This window comes from Petaurus breviceps, unplaced genomic scaffold, assembly GCF_028583685.1.
Source record: "Petaurus breviceps papuanus isolate PSGF00001 unplaced genomic scaffold, PetGlider_PUasm1.0 90760, whole genome shotgun sequence".
Classification (NCBI taxonomy): Eukaryota; Metazoa; Chordata; class Mammalia; order Diprotodontia; family Petauridae; genus Petaurus; species Petaurus breviceps.
The window spans coordinates 7684732-7708985 of NW_027187338.1; the positions used below are offsets into that span (position 1 = coordinate 7684732).

The following is a 24254-nucleotide window of genomic DNA, read 5'->3' on the forward strand; positions in this document are numbered from 1 at the left end:
TTCCCAGGTTCAAAATACCAGCATAGGTGCTCTCTATTTTATTCAGTAACAAACCCAGAACAGAGAAGATCAAAACATGACATCATTCAAAATACAGCATTTACTAAGTGTGATTAAATAATCTCCAAGGCCTACCCCACCCCAGGACTTTCCAATCATTCAATCAATTACAAAGTCTCTGTTCCAAATACTTCTCCACCCCTAGGCTATACCTTAATTAAGTCCACCACAAAGCCCCTCTTCTCAAATGGAGATTAGTTTCCAAACATAAGTAAAATACATTCATTTGCTCAACCATAGAACACAAAAAGGTCAAAAGTTCCCCACCCCTGGATCACAATTGAATCTACCCCAGAGTTACATCAAGTTTAAACACAGCACTTAATACCCAAATGGAGGTCTTTTCTTCATCTTGACACGAGGCAAGTTCTCAGCAATCTTAGTTCCTGGAGAGACAAGGCTTAGCAAGGCCATAAGATACATTGCCAGTCCCTTCATGAATTTATCCTCTGTCTGTAGAACAGCCCTAGAACCCCTGAACACATTAGCAAAGCCCTCTCCCAGGATTTCTGTAAACATACAACAAGAAAATCCTTCTTCAGGGCTTCTGAACCAACAGAAAGGCTCCCAGACCCCTGCAACAACAGTACTGTCCCTCACCAGTGGACAGTATTCATTCTGTCTGCCGGACAGTCTCCAGACCCCTGCAACAACAGTACTGTCCCTCACCAGTGGACAGTATTCACTCTCTGTCTGCAGGACAGTCTCAGGCCTTCTTAACCAAATGCCAGGTTCCAGGACTTCTTCAAAAGGACAGTCTTTCACCAGTGGACAAATCTGGCAAAACAACATCAAAACAGACAGACAAAGTACCAGCAAAACAGCCATGTCTCCTCAGTCCTTGGCAGCTCAGGGGGCAGGTCTCAAAAGTCCAGGGCAATTCAAAGCGGCCACCAGCAATCTCTTAGTCTCTCTCTCTCCACGAGGTGCTGCTTCCAAAAAGAACTTCCGCCTCTCTCTTGTCTCTCCAAATCTACATCACCAGCTCCTCCCACTTCAGGACTTTCTTTTCACATCAACAAGCCCATCCCACAGGTGGGATTAACAAACTCTGGGTTTTAATACAATCAATTTGAAAACCAAGCCAATACAGGGGAATCTTTAATTGCCATTACTATCACAGGGCCTTCCCAGATCTGACCTTTTGTGTTCTAAGGGTCCTCCCAGCTCTGACCTTCTGTGTTCTAAGGGCCCTTCCAGCTCTGATGTTCTGCATTCTAAGGGCCCTCCCAGCTCTGACCTTCTGTGTTCTAAGGGCCCTCCCAGCTCTGACATTCTGTGTTCTAAGGGTCCTCCCAGCTCTGACCTTCTGTGTTCTAAGGGCCCTCCCAGCTCTGACATTCTGTATCCTAGGCCTCTCTCAGCTCTGATGTTCTGTGGTTGTAAGTCACAAAATGGACCCTGCTCTCAGCCCATTTCTCCATGTCCTATTGTCCTTGGTTCCTTCCTCAGCTTTCATTGGTTGTGGACATAGCTTGATTCTTTGCCTTGGTGACATAGCACTCTGAGCCACTGTGGAGGATTGTGGGGGTGGGGGTGGAAGTAGTGGATCTGGGTGGTCTGTCATACCCAGACCATTTTTGTGGTGTGACCTGCACCTTGCACCATTCCCCTTTTGGGTCTTGCAGCTGGACGCTGAGAGTGAAGTCAACAATGAAATGGCCAACCGAATGTCTCTCTTCTATGCAGAAGCCACCCCCATGCTCAAAACCCTAAGCAATGCAACCACCAAGTTTGTATCTGAGGTAAGAGTTCCACTGGGTCAGGTGGGGGAAAGTCTGAAATCTTTTAACAAGAAGAAAGTATGGAGTAGAGGAGGCCATTGGGGCAAGACTACAGGCCCTGGGGCAGACACGGTGGTACCCTGGGGGACTGAGATCTTTCCCTGACTGTCCCTTTTTTAATAATGTTCATCCACACACACATACACACACACATTCCCTCACCTTTTATTCCCTTCCAATGAGGCATCCTCTCAGGGAGGAGTGAGTACTGCCCAGGAAAGGCAGAGAAACAAGATAGCGGATAACAGGTTGGAAATTGTTGGAGGTGGTGAGGAAGCTTCTAGAGAATGAGACCAAGCCAACAAGGATTTCCTTAAATGCCTACTGTGTGCTGGGCACTGTACTAATCATTGGGGTTACAAAGAAAGGCAAAAACAGTCCCTGTCCTCAGGGTGCTCACAGTCCAGTGGATTAACTGCCTCCCTTCCAAGGAGCGATTGGTTTCCATTGAGTAGGGAACCTACCTTTGGGGTAGACCCAGCCTGGTGAGAGTATGGAGCCTGAAGGGGGGCAACCGTTTGGTGGGGAATAGGAGAGGGACACAAGTCAGGGGAGTCTGGGGTCCTGTTCTCTTTGCCCAGAACAAGACGCTTCCCATTGAGGACACTACAGATTGTCTGAGCACCATGGCCTGTGTCTGCCGGGTGATGTTGGAGACACCGTGAGTAGAGCCAGCACCCACTCTCCCCACTGCAGTCCTCCACCCTCAGTCAGCCTGGCCCTCACCCTCAAGCAGTCATGTGGTTGATAGGGCCCTCCAGGGGCCAAGAAGTAGAAAGTTTTTAGCAGAACCCCCACACCCCACATCTGACTCCCAAGTGTCACTGAATTTCCGATTCTCAGAGCTGGATGGGATCTTTGAAGCTAGAATGTTCAGTCTAAAAAAAACTTCAGAATATAGAATGTCAGCACTAGCAGAAACCTTAGATCATTGAATAACAGAGCCAGAAGGAACCTTAGAACCTAGAGCAGGTGGTAGAAGAAATAAAAGTATTGGATCTGGAGTTAGCAAGATCTGAGTTCAAATCTTGCCTTGAATATTTACTAGCTGTGTGATGCCAGGTAAATCATTCTTAGTCTCCTCTTCTATAAGGTGACGATAATAATAACCTGCCTTACACAGTTGTGATGGCCCAATGAGACAGTGTATTCATTTTGCAAACCTGACGGCAATGTATAAAAGTTATTATTATTATTATATTATATATTGTATTATCATTATATAATAGCATGATATTATGACTATTACAGCACTTAGACTGTAAAGACATAGAGTATAGACAATGAGAATATCTTAGAATATAGAAACATTAGGACATGGCATAGAATGTTAGAGACAAAAAGGACTTTCTGGTAGAATGTAAGAGCTGAGAAATAATATAGAAATCTCCAACCCTCTCCTTGTACTGATGGGAAAACTGAGGCCTAGAGAGGAGAAGACAATTGTTGAGGCCCATAGCAAGGGTCAGTGTCAGGCCAGGACTAGGCCCTGGCTTCTTGCCTTTCGAGTCATTTCTTCTCCTCTCTCCCCCGGGACAGGGAGTATAGGAGCCGGTTCACCAACACCGAGACCCTGCTGTTCTGTATGCGTGTCATGGTGGGCGTCATCATCCTCTACGACCACGTGCATCCAGTGGGGGCCTTTGCCAAGACATCCAAAATTGACGTGAGCTCCCTCTCAGCCCAGGATTCCAAGATGGCGGGTGGCAGGGCCAAGGGGGATGATGCTAGCAGGAGTGGTCCTTAGGGATGGGTGCCACACTTGCCTCTGGATTTGTTTGAGGCCTGAGAATTGGGATGAAACCCTTTGTGCAGGGGGGTGGCCTTGACTGGGCATCTCCCCCCTCCGCTGGGGCCTGATTATGTCACTGCTTGCCTCCTCAGATGAAAGGCTGTATTAAAGTTCTAAAGGATCAACCTTCCAATAGCACAGAGGGGCTTCTGAATGCACTTAGGTGAGTCTTGACCAGCCAAGCAGATCCTCTGCTCCTGATGGGGATTGGGGAATGAAATTCCCATTGAACTCCTCGAAAATCATGTCACTTAAGGTATCTTTTCCCCCTTCCCCCACCCTTTACATGTGAAGTGCCCCAGAGTAGCTAGGTTTAAGGTTCTCTCTTAGTCCACATGCATGCATTCTAACTGACAGGTCCCCATCAGTGAGTTTATTTTTTTTAGTCAACTAAAAGTCACAATTTGTTCAAAGCAAAGGCATTTAATGAGTCATGAAAATTTACAATAGAGTAGTTTATCTTCTCCCCCATCCCATCACTCCCCTCAAGGGAGAGAATAAAGGTCTGGTGAATGGGGGGTAGGGATGTCTAGAGAGGCAGTGGGAAAAAATGGAATGAACCCTGGACCAGGAATCAGGACAACAGAGCCCGGTCCAGACTCTGCCACGGTGTGACTATAGACAAGTCCTCTCACCTCCTGGGGCTGAATTTCCTCTATCTATAAAAATGAGAGAATCAGACGAAGGTTCCTCCCAGTTCTAAGATTCTGCAGGTCATCAGGGCTGACTTCTTCCCACCTAGCAGAGAAGGAAACTGAGGCTGCTAGGGAAGAGCTTTGCCCACAGTCCCAAGGGAATGAGATATCAAGGCCAGACTAGAAACTTCATCCTCTCCTTCCTGGACCATATTGCCTTCTAGAGTTGGAGGAGAAGCTCTAGAGAAAGACCATGATGGAGAGGAGGAAGGTCTCCCATGTACTCAAGGATAACTCTCTCCAGACTTGGGAGTCAAGTAGAAAAAAGAGGAGGGAGAGAATAAGCATTTACAGAGTATCTACTATGTGCCAGAGACTTTACAAATACTGTCTCATTTGATCCTCACAACAACCCTGTGAGATATTATTATCCTCATTTTACAGTTGAGGAAGGTGAGACAAACAGAGGTTAAGTGACTTGCCCAGGACCACACAGCTAGTAAGTGCCTGAGGTCAAACTTGAACTCAGATCTCCCTGACTCCCAGGCCAAGCACTGTATCCACGACACCACCTAGATACCAAGAATTGCTCTCAGAGTCCAAGAATTGATGACAGGAGGACATGAGTTCAAATCACAGTTTTGATGCTTACTAGTCATATGACCTTGGGCAAGTCCCTGCATCTCTTTGGGCCTCAGTTTCCCCATCTGAAAAATGAGTGGTTTAGAACCAGTGGAATCTTGTGTCCCTTCTGATTCTAAATCCTATGATTTTGTGATCTTCCCCCAGGTACACCACCAGGCATCTTAATGATGACACCACCTCCAAACAGGTCCGAGCCCTCCTGCAGTGAGGAGCTTGTGGGGATTAGGCTCCTGATTCCAAAGCTCCAGGATCAACCTTGAACTTCAGCTGAATTTTAATGTTGCCATAATGTGAATATAAAAAACCATGACCATATTTCTCATTTTATAAAGAAAGGGAAAAGTTAAAAAAAAAACAAACACAAAAAACAGTTCCCCACCAACACCTTCAGCTTCTCCTGACCACCTCCTGTCCTGCCTGTCTCCCCTGGTCCTGATCCCACTGAACTCCAGGGGTGGACAGCCAGCCTCCACCCCTTTTTCCCATGAAGATGATATGACTAGTTTATGCCTGCCTTTCCAGGAAAATGAGTTGTCTGCCAGCCTCTGCTTGGCCTTTCCCAGTTCCTCCTGGACCCATGATGGTGATTCCCATGTTATAGAAAACCTGGGTACTCTCTCAAATTTGGACTGGTACTGTCCGGGCCCTATGCAGTGGACCTAGAAGGACTCTGATCTGGGCTTGAGTTGAAGTGTTTGTGGGAGGGAAAAAGCCTTCCTTATTAAGACCACGAGATGTTCCTGTAATTAAGGTAAGGGAGTCCTCAGCGGGGGTCAACCTAAAGATGATAAATAACCTTGTCTTTAAGAACTCCCACCCAGACTCCAGGGGAAGTGGTTCAGTTACATCTTTTAGATTTTTAATATAAACTATTAAAATCACTCACCTGTTGTTTTGTACATTTTTGTGTGAAATAAAATGACATTTAATCTGTTCCTAGTGGAATCGAGGTAGCCTTTTCAAGCACATTTTCCATCAAGTATGACACATAGAGGGACCTTCTTTGGGTTGGCCAAGTGTGAAATGGTCCCTTAGGATGTAGGGGGTTGTTCCCAGAGAGCAATATGGAATTGTCCTTTGTGTTCTAGTGATTCATTAACGTTGGGGTTGCAAGTCTAGCTCCTGGTTATTACGTCTACCACCCTCATTCATATATTCCTTCCTACATTCAACAAAAATTTATTATACTTTGCCATCAAATGTCTACCATCTGATAAAGAGTGGTTTACAGTACTCATACTAACATTTCTCAAGGTAGCACTTCAAGGAAACTATCCATTTGCTTTTTCTTTTCATAAAAAAATCACACCATGAATTCTGAATTAAAATAATAGCATGCCTTGATAAATTGTTACACTTTACTTTTTTAAACATTGTCCTTCTAACCCCAGTTAAAGTAAGATAAAAAGAAATATGAACACTTGGGTACAGGCTGGTGTCGATGCAGAAAATGCATTGATCAGTAGCCACTACTTAACTAAATGTGAGGAAAATCCTTACTTTTTTCTCACCTCCAGTGCTAGCTTAGGAGCAATTCATAGTTTCTAGCCACTTCCTTGGCTGCTCATCAGTATAAATATTGTTAATTGCCTTCATTTTACTGTGAGAGCTTCCTGTCCTATTTATAGCTTTTTCTGCTTTCTATGCACATTTAAAAACACCATTTGAAAAAAACAAAAACAATCCTGAATGTTACTTCCTCCCTGACTACTTTCTTCTTCACCTCTACTCCCCAGTCAGAAATAGTTACAAAGCAGCTGAGTTTAGAGACAGTGGAATGAATGAGATGATGCTGTTTTTCCTCCTCAGACAGTTATCGTTTCTACTAACGATGCTTTCATGGACTTGGCTTCCCCCTATCTCATGCCTCCTCTACCATGGGAGGGAGATACGACGGATATTAACACCATTTCACAGATGAGTATATTAAGGCTCAGATAACTGAAGCAGACTGCCCAAAGTCACACAGCCAGCCATCGGAGGACCTCTTCCAACCAGAACTAGATTTTGGATTTTGTTTTGTCTGTGAGTTGGGGGGAAGGGGGGGGAGCCGGATGGGATTGGTCTTTGTGGTAGATCAGGGAAATGGTACATCATGCTTTACTTGTCCTGAGCTTCATCACTCTCCCCCCCAAATCTGGGAAAAACTTTGACTCCTTGTGTGGTGTGGTAGAAAAAAATTCCATACTAGGAGTCAAAGGATGTTAGTTCAAATCTTGACTCTGCCATTAAGTTGCAAGGCTGTGCTTGGACAAATCACTTCTCTCTTGGCTACAGTTTCTTTAGCTACAAAATCTAGCTGGACTGGATAAACGTAAGGCTCAATTTCATTCAGCACACATTCATGAAGGGCATACTAAATCAGTCAGTCAGCTGTGTGTCAGTCTGCACTGTACTAAGCCATGGGAATACAAGGGAGGGACAAGTTCTGACACTGACACTCTCCCAACCGCGACTAGCCCTGGAGGTCCAAGTCCCCAGAGGGTGGCTTTGACTTTCCCCCTCAAAATTCAAGTAGATGCTTAGACAACTAGGGAAATGTCTTTATAATGCTTTGGTTCATAAGCCCCACAGGTGCCTCCCATTCCCATGATATCAATTAGTCAGACTTAATTCACTTTGAAAAACCTGTATTTACTAAGATGATATAATGAACAGTTGGTACACAACATCCTCCTAAGACTGTGACTTACCCACAAGCACACGAAGGGAAAAGGGGTTCAAGGTTAAAGGATAATGGGGCAAAGGGTCTACTCAGTTCTCAATTGCTGAAAATTATTTTCTCTACTTTGAAGGGTATTCAAGAAGTTCCCCTTAGGCACCATCTAGATTGCTTTTTTTGTTTGTTTGTTTAAAGTTGAATAGTTTTCTTTTTCTGCCCAACTGCTTTCTAGTTTTCTCAGAAGTTGTCTTTAAAAAAAAAAAAGTAGCACAAAATCTCTCTCTCCCCCTTTGAGAAATTTTTTTAAAAATTAAAAAAAATTTCTAAGAGAAAGCAAGATAAACAAAGCTTGTCACAAACATATATAATCAAACAAAACAAACTCCCACTTACTCACATTCAAAAAAAGATATACCTCAATTTGCATCATGAACCCATCAGGTCTCTATAAGGAGGTGGGGATGTTTCAAGTACTATAGAATTGTGGTTGGTCATTGTGTCAATTAGAGTTCCTAAGTCTTTCAAAGTTATTTTTCTTTACAATATTATTAGTGTATAATTTGTCTGGTTCTGCTCACTTCATTTTGCATCAGTTTATACAAGTTTTCCTAGGTTTTTCTGAAACCATCCCCTTTATCATTTCTTAATAGCACAATAGTGTTCTATCAGGCTCAAATTATAACTTGTTCAGCTGTTCCCCAATTGATGGGACCCCTTCAGTTTCCAATACTTTGCCATCACAAAAAAAAGAGTTGTCATATCTTTGTACATATTTTTCTTTTTCTTTGATCTGATTGAGGCAGAGTAGACCTAATAACAGAATCAATAAGCCAAATGGTACGCTTAGTTTAATAGTTTTGGGGACATAGCTTCAAATTGCTTTCCAGAATGCCTGAACCAGTTCACAGCTCCACCAACACATCCCTCCCATGTTTGTCAACTTTTTGGATCTAATGGGTATGAGATGGTACACAAGGTAGTTTTCTTCTTGGCTCTTTCTAGAGCCCTTGAAGCTGCTTTTTCTTAGGGTGACTATTTTTTCCTAGGCTTCCAATATACATGCTGCAGTTGACTCTTCCAGGGATACTGCTAGGAAGTAAAAAATCATCTGACCTTCTGAAGTTCACAAAGTCATCCTGTAGTGGAGGATGGGGAAGAGACTGAGATTCCCTCCTTTCTTTCCTCCCACTCCAAGTGATTCCCTCTTGGACACTTGCCTGGAATTGCCTTGCCAGAACCGGTTTGCTAACTAAAAATTTTAATTAGTAAAAATCCATTCTTGCTCAAGAGCTCTCTCTCTCTCTCTCTCCCCCACACACACATCTACAGCCCCCAACTCCACCCTAAATGAGAAAGAAAAGTAAAACTCCTATAACAAATATGTATCATCAAACAAAACACATTTCTACATTGGTCATGTTAAAAAAAAGTCTCATTCTGTACTGAGTCCAACTCTCTATCAGGAGGTGGGTAGTGTGAAATCCTTAATTTCATTAATGATGATTCTCTGGAATCATGGCTGGTCATTAAGTTGATCAGAGTTCCTAAGTCTTTCAAAATTGTTTGTTTTTATAATATTGTTGTGATTTTATACCTTGTTCTAATCCTGCTCATTTCATTCTGTATCAGTTCATACAAGTTTTCTCAGGTTTCTCTGAAGGTTCCTCTGAGTTTGTACTTCAAAAAATCCATGCAGCTCTGGTTTTATCATCAAATATGTTTGGAAGTCCTTCATTTCATCAAATATTTATTTATTTTTCTCCCTCTAGAATTGTATTCAGTTTTACTAGATAAGTTATTCTTGATTGTAAGTTCATATACTTTGCCTTTTGGAATATTGTATTCTAAGCGCCTCTCTCTCTCTCATTCTCTCTCTCACTCTGTAGTAGCTACTAAATTATATCTGATCCTTACTGTGGCTCCTCAATATTTGAATTCTTTCTTTCTCTCTGCTTGTAATATTTTTACTTTGACCTGAAAGCTCTCAATTTTGACTGTGATGTTCCTTGGAATTTTCATTTTGGGTTTTCTTTCAGGAAATAACCACTGGGTTCTATTTCTGCCTTGCTCTTTTTCCGAGAATTCCGAGAGATCTAGGTAATTTTCTTTAAATATTTCTTGAAATACAATGTCTAGACTTTTTTCTGGTCATGGCTTAAATTTTTTCTCCTTGAACTGTTTTTTGAGTCAGTTGTTTTTGTTATTATATACCTTAAATTTTCTTTTTTTTCTCTTGGTTTTTTAACTTTAAAAAACATTTCTTGCTGACTCATTGAGAAGTCATTGGCTTCTCTTTGTTCCATTTTCATTTTCAGGGAGTTTGTTACTTGGGCAAGGTTGTATACTTCCTATACCAAGCTGTTAATTCCTTGACCAATTCTTCTATAATTCTCATTTCTTTTCTGCTTCTTTTTCTTCAAGGATTCTCATTTCATTTATTTAAAAAACAAAACACTTTTAAATTCTTGCTTCATCATTTCCAAGAATTCTAGTTGAATATGTGCCCAAGCTGTGTTTTCCTTTGAGGCTTTCCTTGTAGTCATTTTCTTTTGTTTTTTTTTCCCTGAGAATCCCTGTCATCCTAATAGTTTTTTATGGTAGAATTATTTTTTCTTTGTTTATTCATTCTTCCAGCCTCCTTCCTGACTTCAGACTTCATGTTAGGACCAAGTTCTGGGGCATTTCTGAAGGGAAGGTCTGGACTGGTCCTGCTATTCCTTTCTTCCAGTATTGAGTGTTGTGTTATTCTAAGATCTTGGACAACCCAGGTTAATAACCTGTAAGCTTTCAGTGCTTCCAAAGCTGTCTGTTTTAGGACAAAGCCTGATCACTGTCCCCCTGATCTGAGCACTGCAAGTTTCTGACTTTGACTATGATGTTCTCACCTGGGTTTGGGTCTAAGCAATAGACCTGTGGGTTTGTCTCATTTCAAGTTCCTGTAGATGATTGCTGGATTCAGTCACTATCAGCCAACTCAATAAACATTAAGTGCCTACTACGTGCCAGAGAACTGGCTAAGCAGCCAACCAGAAAGCTCTGTTGGTTCAGAGTGATAAAATTGTAAGTTTTCCTCGTTTGGGATTTTTGCCCTGGTTACATCTCTGTAAACTTGAGACTGGGCTAGAAGCTGGAAATGAGACTCTGGTCTACACAGCTGTTGCTTGCTTCGGAACTTCTCCTTGCTAAATACACAGCTCAGGACCTGGGACTTACCCCTCCTCACCCTGGACTGCCACCTGTGGCACAGGTCACCCTGGATCTATGTCCTAGAACTGGATGGTGAGCCACAGAGTTGCCAGCTGGCCCCTGTCCCCATACCCCACACGAGTCTAGCCCCCCACTATGCTGGATGTAGGAACTCTTTTTACAGAGATACATAGTCTTTCTCTGCTAGAATGCTTCCCACTGTGTGCTCCTGGCTACATCCCATCCCCAATGTCCTCAGACCTCTGTATCTGCTGTATCACTATGTTCCTGGACTTGAAAAATGACTTGTGATTTTTTTTCTTAGGTTTTCCAATCAGGATTTGGTTGGTACCTTTTCTAGATCTGTCTGAAGGAGTCTGGTGGTGGGGTAAGGGGAGTTCACCGTACTTCCTGCTACTGTACCCCTTTGCCTCTGCTTTGGTCTGCTATTTAATGCAAAATCACAAGGTCTTGGTTTTTTCCCAATCCCAGTGCAACTACAGTCCCAATTCAGTGTCCCTCCCACCCAGCTGCTTTCAAGGACTTCTTACTCTTAGTCTAATGCCCTGAATAGGGTTGATCCAACAATGATGTCTAGGCCTTGCTCACACTCAGCTCATGGCTGATTGACTTGTTCTGTGGACTTGCTCTCACCTGATTCTTTAAGTGGAGTGGGGGTGATTGCTTCACTCAATGGACCTTACACAAAGAAAAAACACTATCCCTGTCCGCAAGGAGTTGACATTCTAATGTGTAATTAGATTCATACAAGATACATATGTGAGTGTGTGTGCATGGGGAGAGAGAGAGACAGACAGCTGAAGCTTGATTTGAACTCAGATCTTCTTGCCTCCAAGTATAGGGCACAATTCACTGGGCTATCCAGCATGAAAAAAATACAAGAAGAATGGTAAGGTAGGAATTAGCCAGGTTAAGAAAGACTTTACAAGTGAGGGTATTAAATGAAAGGCATTGTGCTAGAAACAGGTGGCTAGATGGTGCAGTGGATAGAGCACTGGACCTATAGTCAGGCAGATCCAAATTTAAACCTGGCCTTAGACACCAGCCAGCTGCATGACCCTGGCAAGTCACTTAGCCTCTTCTTCTCAGTTTCCTCAACTGTAAAATGGGGATAATAGCAGCACCTACCAGGGATGTTGTGAGGGTCATAGAAGATATCTGTAAAGTACTTAACTCACTGTAGGTGCTCAAGGAATAGCTGTTTCCTTCCTTTCTGCTAGTTTCCTCCCAGCTCTAACATTTTTTCTTCTTTAGATATGGCTTGGATGCCAGGTCCCTCTAACTCAGAATCAATTAAGTTCTAAGGACCCTTTCAGCTCTGACAGCTTGTGTTCTAAGGGCCCTCCCAGCTCTGACATTCTGTGTTCTAAGAACCTTTCCAGCTCTGACATCCTGTGTTCTAAGGGCTCCCCCCAGCTCTGAGATCCTGTATTGTAAGAGCCCTCCCAGCTCTGACATACTGTGTTCTAAGGACCCTCCCATCTCTAACATTCTATGTTCTAAGGGACCTCTCAGCTCTGACATCCTGTGCTCTAAAATCTTTCCCAGCTCTGACATCCTGTGTTCTAAGGGCCCTCCCAGCTCTGACATTCTGTGTTCTAAGGTACCTCTCCACTTTACATCTTATGTTCTTTGACTCTAATCCTAGGTTACAGAAGGTGGTTTCTTTCTCCCCTTTGAGGGGCCAGGGATGACTGGGGAAGCACCGAGTGGAAAGGGTTCTTAGGGGCGCTTGGTCCTATGGCACACATAGGGGTGAGAGATTATATTGGTGAATGTGTGTGGATCTGCATGGGCAGCCCAATCCCGCTAGGGGGCAGAGTGAGCCTGTGGCAGCCAGAGCCCCTCCTGTGCCTGGCTCCACTCCTAGAATGGGGAGCTCCAAGCAGTCCATAGCCCAGGGAGCTGCAGATCACCAAAGGCTCTCGGGGGGGGGAGGGGGGGGGAAGCGAGGCCTAGTGCTCCATAGCACAGATGGGGAAACTGAGGCCAAAGAGGGGCAAGAGGTGGCTGGCTCTTCTCTCTCACATGACCCTTGTATGGAGAAGCTTGTAATGAGAGTCTCCCCCAATGGGGCTTCAAAGGACCATGGATGTGGGGTTAGGAGGGACATTGTAGGTCACTGAGTCTAGCACCATTTTACAGATGAACCGAGGCCCAGGGAGGTTAGATGATCTCTCCAGCTGCACAGCTGGGGACTCCATGTCTGTCACTCCCCCCCCTTCCCGTTTCTCAGGGTCAGAGATCTAGAGCAGCTAGGCAGTGAATCCAACAGGGCACCAGGTCTGCAGTCAGGAAAACTCATCCTCCTGAGTTCAAATCCAGCCTCAGATATGTACTAGCTGTGTGACCCTGAGCAAGTCACTTAACCCTGTGTGCCTCAGTTTCCTCATCTGTAAAATGAGCTGGAGAAGGAAATGCTGAACTGCTCCAGTATCTCTGCCAAGAAAACCCCAAAGGGATTTGCATGGAGTCTGACATGGGAGGACCAGGGAGGTTTAAGTGATTTCCCCAAGACAGCAACACTTAAACCTAGGTCCTTTGACTCCAGAAGGGAAAAAAAAATTAAGAGAGTTCATATATGTATAGTGTTGTTGTTCAATTGTCTGACTCTTTGTGACCCCACTAGGGTTTTCTTGGAAAAGATACTAGAGTGCTTTGTCATTTTCCTTCTCCAGCTTATTTTACAGTTAAGGAAACTGAGGCAAACAGGGTTTAAGTGCCTCAGAGAGGGGAACAGAAGGAACCTAGGATTCAGATGCAGGTTTTCTGAATACAAGTATTTTCCTTTTACTCCACTGTGTGTATGTATAGTATATACAGAAAAACCACACCCAAAGGGTATCTCCCTGGATTAGGAGTTTGCCTAAAGGAGATTTTTTTCCCTTCAGATAAAAAGCAGCTATTGGGGTTAGCCTGCAGGTAATTCATGTCTCTTCTTGTTTTCACTTTTAAGGCCTTGCTTCCTAACAGCTGCCCAACCAGAGGCTACCTCTTAAGGTAGTGAGGTCCCCATTACTAAAAAGGTATTCAAGCAGAGACTGGAAAGCCATTTATCCCACAAATGGCCTGAGTTCATAATCTTTTTTCTATCATGGACCCCTGAGTCTTCTGGTGAAACCCATGGCCCCCCTTGCAGAATCATGCATAATTTTTTTTTAAGTTCTCAGACTCCAGGTTAAGAATCCTGCTAGAGGTGTGGTTTCTGGGGTTCCTTCCGATGAAAGGAGGCTATCAGTCAGTCGATAAACATTCACTAAGAACCTGCTTACAAAGTGGCTGGTGCATTACTAAGCATCGGTGAACAGAGGACCCTGGAGATTATAGGGAAGCTACTAGAGTTTATGGAGAAGGGTCAGACCTGCACTCTAAGATCACCTTGGGAGGTAAGTGGAGAATGGAATGGAGTAGGGAGAGACCTATGGTAGGAAGGCTATTGCAACAATCCAGGCAGTGGGGGACAAGGGCCTGCACCAGGGTGGGGGCAGTGTCCAAGGAGAAGGGGGCATATATCAGGGAGATTAAGTCTTAATTGAGGAGGAGGAAACCTAGTTGAGAACCCAGGTGACTGGAAATATGTGGGACCCTCAACAGTAACAGGCAGTTCTGAAGAACTTGCTCTGGGGAGCAAGATGAGTTCAGTTTTGGACAAGTCGAGTTTAATATCTCTACAATACATCCAGTCTGAGAAGTCAAGGTAGATGGTGACACAAGACTGGAGGTTGGCAGAGAGTTCAGGTCTTGCTGAGTCCATCTGAGAATCACCAGCACCAAGATGACCACTGAGCCCCTGGGAGCTATTACCAAGTGAAACAGCATAAAGAGAGAAGAGGGCCCAGGACAGAGGCCTTCAGGGCACCTACAGTTACCTAGCATGGCCCAGCTGAAGTTCCAGTAGGATCAGTCAGACAGGTAGGAGAACCAGGAGGGAAAGTGTCCTCAATACCTAGAGAGAGGAATGTGGAGAAGAGGGTGATTCACAAGGTCAAATGACTGAGAGAAGGCCTTAGATGAGACAATTAGGAAATCATTCGGACTTTGGAAGGGGCGGTTCTAGTCGAATGATGAGGTTGGAAGCCAGAGCCCAGAATTAAGAGCTGAGGGAAGGAAGTGGAGGCATCTGCTGTGGATGGCTGCCTAGCATATGCAGGGTACCTACCTACAAAAGCCCCCTTTCAACAGCATTTTAAGTTTTACAAAGTGCTTTCCTCACAACTCTGTGACAGAGGTAGTGAGAACATCCCTCTAACAGGTGAGAAAACAGGCTGATGATTTCCCCAAAGGCCCGTGGACAGCTAGTAAAGGGGCCTTCTGAAAGGTCAGTTCTCTGTACTACATCAGCCTAAGCTACCCAGAAGGTGTGGGGACCTGGGGATGGGTACACTCTCCAGGGAAGTTCTTGACCTACAGACCTTTTCCCCATTCAAGTTTAGGCTGTATGCACTGATGGGGGGAAAAAGAGAGGCAGTTTGGCACCCTGCAAAGAATAATGGATTTAGTCAATTCTGGATTCAAATTTATCTTTCTTTGTATCCACAGTGCTTACATAGCTCAGTCTCAGGCACATATTAGGGACTTAATCCTTGCTGCTGACTGATTTGGGTAGGTTCAAATTCTCTGGGTCCGTTCCCTTAGTTGCAAAAATGAGAGGAGCATGGATTAGATTACCCCTGAGGTGCGTTCAGCTCTAAAATCTACATTCTAGGGGCGGCCAGGTAGCACAGCGAGTAAGAGCACCGGCTCGAGTGTTGAGAAGACCTGGAGATCCAATCCTGGGCTCAGACACTTAGCACCCACCCAGAAACACCTGGCTGTGTAACCTTGAGCAAGTTACTTAACCCCAATTGCTTAGGGGCGGCCAGGTGGCTCAGTGAGTAAGAGCACAGGCTCCAGTGTCGGGATGACCTGGATCAAATCCGGGCTCAGATACTCAGCACCACACCCAGAAATAATAACTGGCCGTGTAACCTTGAGCAAGTTACTTAACCCCGATTGCTTTAAAAAATAAATAAATAAAATCTACATTCCTGTGAAATCCCAATTTAGACATTCACAAGCTGTGACCTTGGACAAGTCACTGAAGCTCTTAGGCCTCAGTTCCCTCACCTGTAAAACAATGCAGTTGTGCTTAAAAGGCCTTTGAAGTCCCTCCAAAGCTCTAAAACCCACGACACTGAGATGCTTTGCCTCTGATGAGCTCCGTGACCACAGGCAGGTTGCTTCACTGCTGGCTGCACCTGTCTGTTCATCTGTAAAGTGGGCATAGCACTCCTCCCACCCCCTTCCTCACAGGGTTGCTGCCAGCTAAGTGCTCGGTAAGCCATGAAATGCAGCAGAAATGTGGTTTGCCATCATCCTCCCCTCTCCCTGCCCAGCAGGTTCAGCCCCAGCCTTGGAGCTGAGTGGGGCCTCACCACCGCTCAGGCAGAGGAGCCCCAGGGGAAGCAGGAGAGAGAGGCCAAGTTCTTTTGTTACTGTGGGCCGGGCCTCAAGCCAGGCACCCGCCCGGGAGTGGCCACACTCAGCCGCACAGAGGGAGCCCCTGAACGTGAGGCTCCCAGTTTGCCGCCAAGCCCTCTGACCTCACGCCCTAGCCAGGGCGAGTTCCCGCGCTTCCTCCTCTGAGCCCGCCAGGAATCAGAAGCTGCTGCCAGCAGGCTCCAGGGAGCTCTCTCTGCCTCTCTGGAGGTCAGCAAGGGTTCAGCTTCATGTCCAGCTTTTAGAGCAGGCCTGTGTGGAAAGACCACCAGACCTGAAGCCAGACCAGCCCCTTCCTAACTATGCCAACCTGGGCCAGTCCGTTCTGAACCTGTCTCCATATCTGTAGAATCAGGAGCTGGAGAGGAATTCTTAGGCCCCTGACAGGTCTAATATTCTCCGGATATGTGGTGGCTCTTCCCCATGTCTTGGTGATAGCAAATTATCCCCTCCTGGAAGGAAGACTCCGGGCTTGGGGTCCTGCAACTCACTCCCTCTATGGCAGGGCAATTCCCTTGGAGAGATTCATTTCAATCAAACAGTGACAACTATTGCCTTCACTGGGCTGTTGAGAGGACCACATGATGACGATGGTTGAGAAAGTGCTGGCAAACCATAAATACTATCTCCTCCAGGAAGCCTTCCCTGGTCCTCTTACTTCCTCCCCAGTTACCAGTCTGTCCAACCTCATCTCTAATGCACTGTTTATTAGACTCATGGCCTTAAAACCAACCTCAGAGGGTATCTAGTCATTGAACCCTCATTTTGCAAGGAGGGAACTGAGGTCCAAGTTGGTGAAGTCATTTGTCTGAGGTCATACAGGTGCTGACAGAGCTGGAGTTTGAAGCCAGGCTCCTGGTGACACCAGGATGCTATGTAGTAACATGGGTTTTATTCTCCTCCTAAATGTTTTATCTTTTCTAGGAGCTGCATAGAAGGCCTCCACACAGACGAAGATTACTACTGATCACAACCGTCACATGGAGGGAGGAGGCAGGAACTTTGGGAAAAAAGTTAAGGGTTCCTTAGGTGGAAGGAGCTAGATTAAGTTACTGGCATATGTATTTAAAAAAAAAAAAGCACCACCTTGGCCTTAGAGTACAAGGACCCGGTTCTGAATCCCCCCTGTCACTAGCTATATAAGGCCCTACCATGTTTCTTCTTCTCTGGGGGAAAAAGAGGACACTCAACTGGGTAATTCCTAAGGCTCCTCCTAGCTTAAGTCCCATGATCCTATGACTTTCAGTTCTGTTAGGACAAGAAAGCAAAAGAAAAGGAAGCTCCACCTGTTTCCAAAATCTGGTCACCAATCCAAAGTCCTGTAGCTCTGAAGCCATATGGGTACCTGAGTCCATACCCTATAATGGGTGTGGGACTGGGAACACTCTAGGCCAATGTGTACCGAACCATGTTTACCCTGGCGGGGCTGGCAAACAGCACCCAGGAGTGCCCTTTTCAGGAGGCCCATGTTGCCTCTTATTACCACCTAAAGGCACTGCTCCCAAAAGGAAGTCATAGACAAGGTTGGAGGATGAAATTTGCCTATTTACCAGCACCTGCAGATCCAGCTTCCTCCTCCTGGCTGAGCCCCACTAGCAGGGCAAGTCTGAGCAAAGAGAAGTGGGGCTGGGTTCTGTACCTGGAAATGTCTCAGAAAACCCCTCCCAGCAGCTGGACGAGATCCTCACCTGCTACATTTTTTGGCCCTGTCCCCACCAGCTGCTCAGGCCCACCCCAGAGACCATGTCTCTACCTTCTCCCTCTCCCCACCCCCAATCCCATATTGTTAAAAGAAACAAGGAAAACAGAGGGCCCCTTTGTTGCTTCCTACCTTTAGGCTCTGTTCTACTCTAGTTTTGCTCTGATAAAATGGAAAGAGCAGTGGATTTACAGTCAGATAAGCTGGGGCTGAATCCTAACTCTATTACTTGAGACTTTTAAGAAAGTCAGTTCAACTTTCTGGGTTTGGTTTCCTCATGTATAGGACATCTGACCAGTTTAGGATCTCCAGGAATAACCCTTGGAAGTCCTTCCCAGTCTTGGAAAGCTGTTGAGAAATTCTTTGACATCTAGCCAAGATTCAGTAACTTGGGACCACAGGATTGGAGGAAGTGGAGAGTTCATCTGATAAAACCTGTTCAATTTATAGCATCTCATACCAGGTTCTAGCTGACTCCAAAAACCAACTACACCACTCAGGCTCTGTCATGCTTTCTGAAGCTAAACAGGACAAGTCTATGCCTACTGTCGCAAGACAGTACTTGAAGTTTTTAAGAATGAAGAGTGATCATTCCCCACTCCCCTATAGTCTTTTATTATGCTTTGATACTTGTGATTTTATTCATGTGGGTGTAGTGCCTTTTCATCCTATGTGACGACTCCTATGGCTTGTCTGCCCATAAATCCTCCATAGAGGGCTAATCCTCTCATCCCCTCCTTCCTCTCTCTCCTGATGCTGCCCCCTAGTTAGCTCTTGCTCTCAGAACATGACCAGTCCCCCTTTTTCTGGCTATACCATCTTGTTACTCTTTATACACTTTCTTGAGTAATTCTCCATTGCTAGTAAGACAGCTCATTCAGACCCACCACGTGCTTCTCTTTGGGCAATCACAACTTCAATTCTTCAAATACTTCAGTGTTCCATGGCTTGTATCCATACTTCAGCAGTGGAAGAATACTGATCTTAGAAAGATGGAACTTTTTCAGAAAAAAGCTTCGGTCATTTAAAATATCACGTGACTTTTCAAAGGCAAATTTGGGGAAATTTCTTTTTCAGTTTGTTCACCTTTCTCTTCCACTCTGGGCTCAGAATGTTGCCCATCTATAATGACTGCACAAGAACTAGATGGCCTGTCCAAATGCATTTCTAGTCTGCACAATAGGACATTCTTCATTAACTTGGTTTTTCCTGTGTGAACAGTTAGACCAAGCCACTTTATGTGATTACAGACCTCATTCAGGAAGTCCTGCAATGTTCTGGGGCTGGATGCAATTAGCACAAGGTCCTCTGCAAACAGGAGGGTTTGGAGGACCTCACCATCTATAGGAAACTCTTTTCATCTGGACACTACACTAGGCATCATCCACAGCAGTGGCAGATAACCTTGGCAGGCATCCATATTCCTGATCTATGCCTCATTTAACATTAATAATCAGAGCAAAAACGTTTCTTTCTCTGCTGTAATGTCTTTTAAGGAATACTGCAGGATTTTGACATGCACGGAGACACCTTGCTGGCAAAGAGCCTTCTCTATCTTCCAGAAAGGTGGTATTTTGTACTATTGAATCAAAACCCTTTATAGTCAAATGGTCAAAATTAAAAAAATAAGTCATTTTCTGAACATTTCAATCATCAACTATGTGACCATAGAGATATCTATCACTTGCTACTGACAGCCTGTTCCCTTCTCACACATTCACCAACAATGTCCTTTGTTTCCTTTGGTGACATTTCTATTTCCTCATCAGTACAGTGGAGATTGTGATGTTCCAGCATAATGTCTTCGACGTCACGGACAGAAAGTTTACCATTTTTCATGTTTGTAGCTGTCCTTTCAGTCAATACCCCTCTATACAATCTTTAGCTGATGGTCTTTTTTGCCAAGGTATTTGTAAATTTCTCACCTCTAACCTTCCTCAGTTTTATGAAGCAATACTGCTTATAATTTCCTGCCACCTTACTCTATAACATTTTGCCAACAAATTTATATTCTCAACTGGAATTGCTTGGGGCTGCCAGCTTTCTCTATCTGGGTAAAGAGATGGCTGTTCACAGGCTGGGGTGGCCTCTAGGCTTCTCTGGTCTTCTGTTGATCTATTAAACTTCCTTAAGCAACATTGACAGTCTAAGATAATCTATGTCAACGTTTGTTCTCTTATCCATTTCCCATTTTCTGGCATCAGCAGTTTAATAACTCAGATTGCAGTGGTTTTAGTCATATACTATATTTTGACATTTTTGTTTAATTTGCCATTTAATCATTGCTCTAACAAGTTAACTGAACAAGTGACTGATTCAGAAGTTATTCTAGTAACCTGTCATTTATTTCCTGTTTGTAAAAATATTATGAATCCCATTTTTAAAGTTATTTGGCATTTGTCATGTCTGGCACCTCCTGGTTCTTTTTTTTTGGAGGGCAATTGGGGTTAAGTGACTTGCCCAAAGTCACACAGCTAGTAAGTGTGTCCAGTGTCTGAGGCTGCATTTAAACTCAGGTCCTCCAGACTCCAGGGCTGGTGTTCTATTCACTGCGCTACCTAGCCACCCCTCCTGGTTCTCTTCTTGAAGAACATAATACAGGCACATGGATTCTACTGAATATGTATACTGTCACCTCTCATTTTTATTCCCAAACATAATACTACTTATCTTTGTGTTAAAGTTAATGGGTATTAAAGTATACATGGACTTAATTTGGGGGCTCTTTTCAAGCTCTGTCTGCAGTAGATGTTGATACATAAGTGACAATTATCTTCATGGTGGGTCTTTCTGAAAATCAGATGCTCATCAAAAGCATTTGTTACATGTGATGACCAAGTATCCCATGAAATGATACTTCTTGTCCCCTTTGTGTTCAAAATAAAATCAGCTCTGATTATCACCTCCTTTATTTGCCATCCTTCAACTTAGGTGCAAATTCCTTGCATCTTCCGTTTCACTTACAGCAAGGTCAAGATTGGTCAGATTCATTTCTTCTAGCGAGTGCAATGTCTACCCTATGATCACTAGAGGATCTCATACTTAAGAGTACCAACAGCTAAGTTAATTGCCTAAAAACAGCATGATTCTTAGCACCCTCTAACCCTTGTTCTTGTTGAAGGGGATGCCACATGACTGAGGGCCATTTTGTATTTCTCTTTCCTGGACTGCTGTGGCCAGCCGACTCTTGGTAATGAGTCTCTATGTGCTTAGATGAATGTTGCCATAACCCTATTCAAAGCATTTTTAGCAGAGTGGAAATTGGGCTCGGCTGGTAGAACCCAGAGTCACCTCTGCAGAACACACACAGAAATATGAAGCAAGGTACTATATAATGTCGTTGCAGTAAAGGATAGCTGGCATACCAAATGCTCTAAGAGCAGGAAGAAGGGATCATATTCAGCTTGTCAGAAATCAGAGAAGACTTCACTGAAGGTAAGAGGGCTCAAGGGGAACACTGAGGCAACTCCCACACCCCCAGAGACTGTTTTATGAATCTTCCAACAAGACCAGATGTGAAAGGCTCAACAGGGTGATGGCTTCCTTTGGCATCATGCTCTTCAAACCAAAGTTTGAACTAACCCACTTCACTGTGTTTAAGAATAGGGAGAAAGATGTTAGAAATGTGCTTAGAAGGATCACATAGACTAAAACAGGAAAGAGGAATTAATTTGAGGAATTAGCCACCTAGGACGGATTAGAAACTAAGCTTCCTGAAGGACTTAGTAGGGCTGCAAAAAGAATACCGACCCTGGCACCAGGAGACCAAAGCCTCTGCTCTGCCCCTTCTAAAATGTATTGTTTCATTATACACTGCACTTGCTCCTCTATGTCTGGCACATATATGCTTATACTTGTTTGGTTACTTGCTAGGTGACCTTGGGCAAGTCTGATTCAGCTTCACATTTTATAATCTGAAGTCAACCATAAAACTTCACGGCAGGAAGGGGCCTTAGAACCCATTTAACCTAAGGCCCTCAGCATGCAAAGGAGTAAATGGAGGGCCAGAGGGAAAGGCCTCAGACTCAAGGACATGGTTACAAGTCCAGGACCTGACACTCCCTAGACATGTAACTTCCAAGTAGGTTACAATCTCCCTGAGTCTGTCTTCATTTGTAAAACTGGGATAAAACAACACCCACTTCACAGAGCTGTCATAAGCAAAATGCTTTATAGACTGTAAGGCACCCAAGAAATAAAGAATAGTAATCATTATTACTGGCGAAGTTCGCCCAGGAAATAAGAGCTCAAAGTGAAACTTGGGCTTCCTGATGCCCAACCCACTGTGCTTTCCATTGGACCCCTCTGTAAAATGGGAGTCTGATAAGCAGTCAGCTTCACAGACCTCGGTTTGAGTCCTGTCTGACACATATTGGCTGTGAAGCTGGGCGAGTCACTTTTTAGTGTATTGCCAGGCAGCTAAAGCAGTAATTTGCACAAAGGTGGCTAATCTGCATTGGTGGTTTCCCTGAGAGGAGTATCCTATGCCAATGAAATCACAGCTTCAGTGGGAAAAGGAGGGGCAGGGAAGGGGGCCCGACAGGGTTGTCCCATGGGTAGTGTTTTGCCAACCACCGAAGCAAGAGCAATGAGAAGCCTGGATGATGTATGAGGGGGGCAGTTTGCCCACACTCAGGCTGAATCTTCTCTTTCAGGTCACTGAAAATGTCTATCTTGTTTCCCAATGGACTTCTCCAGACAATTAAGTCTTCCCTGGGGGCTGCTGTCCCCCACCTGTCAGGACCCACTTTGCTTTTCCCATTCGTGCTCCGAGGGAGCAGCAGATGGAACATCCTGAGGCTTTCAGCTTCCCCACTCCCCACAGCTTCCAATTGCTTCCTGGGCCTCTCTCACCTTCCTTAGGAGGTCACCTTCATGAAGATTATTAGTGGCAATTTTACAACAAGCTTCCTGGAGCTCAGTCATTAAAAGGCCAGCAGCTTCAAGGAGATTTTATCAACTTGGCCACTCCCTGCACTGAGGCAACTCACAGCCCCCATCTGGAGTTTAGTTTTATGAATGGCCAGAAAAAATTCATCCCTGGGAGTTTCACCCCCTGGTGATGAGACTCTCTTAAATGTCTTGTCTTTAAAAAAGCGAGATAAACAGTTCACCAACAGGCCTGTGCTTTTCAAATTCTTTCAGCCTGGGAAGGCTGGGCTTCACTGGTACAAGCTTTGAGTACCCAGGGTCCTAGCCACAGCATCATGAGGCCTAGGAGAATGTCAGTGGAAACCAGTGAAGGGGGAAAAAGCTCCAAGTAGCTCCACCCCCTCCATCCTCAGACACACAACAGCTGAGGCGTCTTAATGAAATTCTGCCGCTGTGGGAAGGCTCCCAGCATGCCACTGGCCCCACCCCAGTTTCCAAAGGCCAAATCCAATCTCAAGACCAAATATTAAGGTTTCAGTTCCCTGACACTAATCCAGGGTAACTCTGGGTTTGTATCTTGCAGCTGCCATGTGTCTTCACACATGTACCCATCACTCGTTGACATGCTATCCCAGCTTGCTGCCTGCTTCATTCAGGGCGGCAAGACCAACTCTAACCTTCTGGCTTGGGAATCTTTCTCTTAGGTAGAAGTGTAAGGATAGCAATACCATAAGCCAGCTGTTAAACCAAACGTAAAGGGGTAAGACAGTTGCATTTCTCAAATCCACATTTCCCCCTCAACCCAACAGCTACTCCAAAGTGACATAGCAACTAATGAAGAGATTCCCTCCCATGTACCATCTTCCCAGCCCCCAGACTCTGCCTTCCCCAATAATACTTAAAAAAAGAAAACCCCATTTCTTTGCTGTTTGCCTGACTATTTTTTTCCTTCTAGGTTAAGGAGTTATTTTAAAGTCAGGACTAGAATGTTCCTAAGACAGATGAAACAGAGAAAGGGTCGTAGATTTGAAATCCTAAGAGCCTGGTTCATGTCAGTTCCGCCTCTTGCCACGCACCCTCAAGTCCCTTCCCTTCTCTTGGTCTCAGTTTCCTTTTCTGTAAAATGTTTTAGACAATCACTAAGGCTCTTTGCAACTCTAAAGCCTAGTTTCTCAGCGCCCTAGCTCCCCACCCCCCCACCCCTTCATTTAGGCTGAGGTCAAGGGAGCATAAGTGATTATTCCAAGTTTCCCGGAGGGTCAATCCAAGTGCCCTAGCTCTGGGAGCTCTCTTCTCCCACATACCACCCCTGAAGCTCAATTAAACTGTTACAAAAGGAGGGAACTGGGCTTTCTTTCCAGAGCCAAAGTATCTGCTACATGTTTAAACAAAGCAGGCTGTCTCCACTTGGAAGGCAGGC

At 44.7% G+C, this 24254-nt stretch overlaps 1 protein-coding gene and 1 long non-coding RNA gene across 4 annotated transcripts in view; one reads left to right on the forward strand and one right to left on the reverse strand.

The window, feature by feature from the left end:
• LOC138146265 (CYFIP-related Rac1 interactor A-like) overlaps positions 1 to 5636 on the forward strand; it is a 29991-nt gene extending 24355 nt beyond the window's left edge. For all 3 annotated transcript variants that reach the window (XM_069068031.1, XM_069068032.1, XM_069068030.1), the window contains 5 exons: positions 1689 to 1805; positions 2426 to 2505; positions 3384 to 3510; positions 3729 to 3799; positions 5061 to 5636. In XM_069068031.1, the coding sequence (XP_068924132.1) occupies positions 1689 to 1805; positions 2426 to 2505; positions 3384 to 3510; positions 3729 to 3799; positions 5061 to 5124 (459 nt within the window). In that variant the 3' untranslated portion in view covers positions 5125 to 5636. The remainder of the gene's footprint in view (positions 1 to 1688; positions 1806 to 2425; positions 2506 to 3383; positions 3511 to 3728; positions 3800 to 5060) is intronic.
• A 1893-nt stretch (positions 5637 to 7529) lies between these two features.
• LOC138146266 (uncharacterized) lies at positions 7530 to 24019 on the reverse strand. The gene is made up of 2 exons (XR_011164441.1): positions 15892 to 24019; positions 7530 to 14731 (listed from the first exon to the last, which is right to left on the reverse strand). It is a non-coding gene; the product is annotated as an uncharacterized lncRNA (long non-coding RNA).
• Between the last annotated feature and the right edge of the window lie 235 nt (positions 24020 to 24254).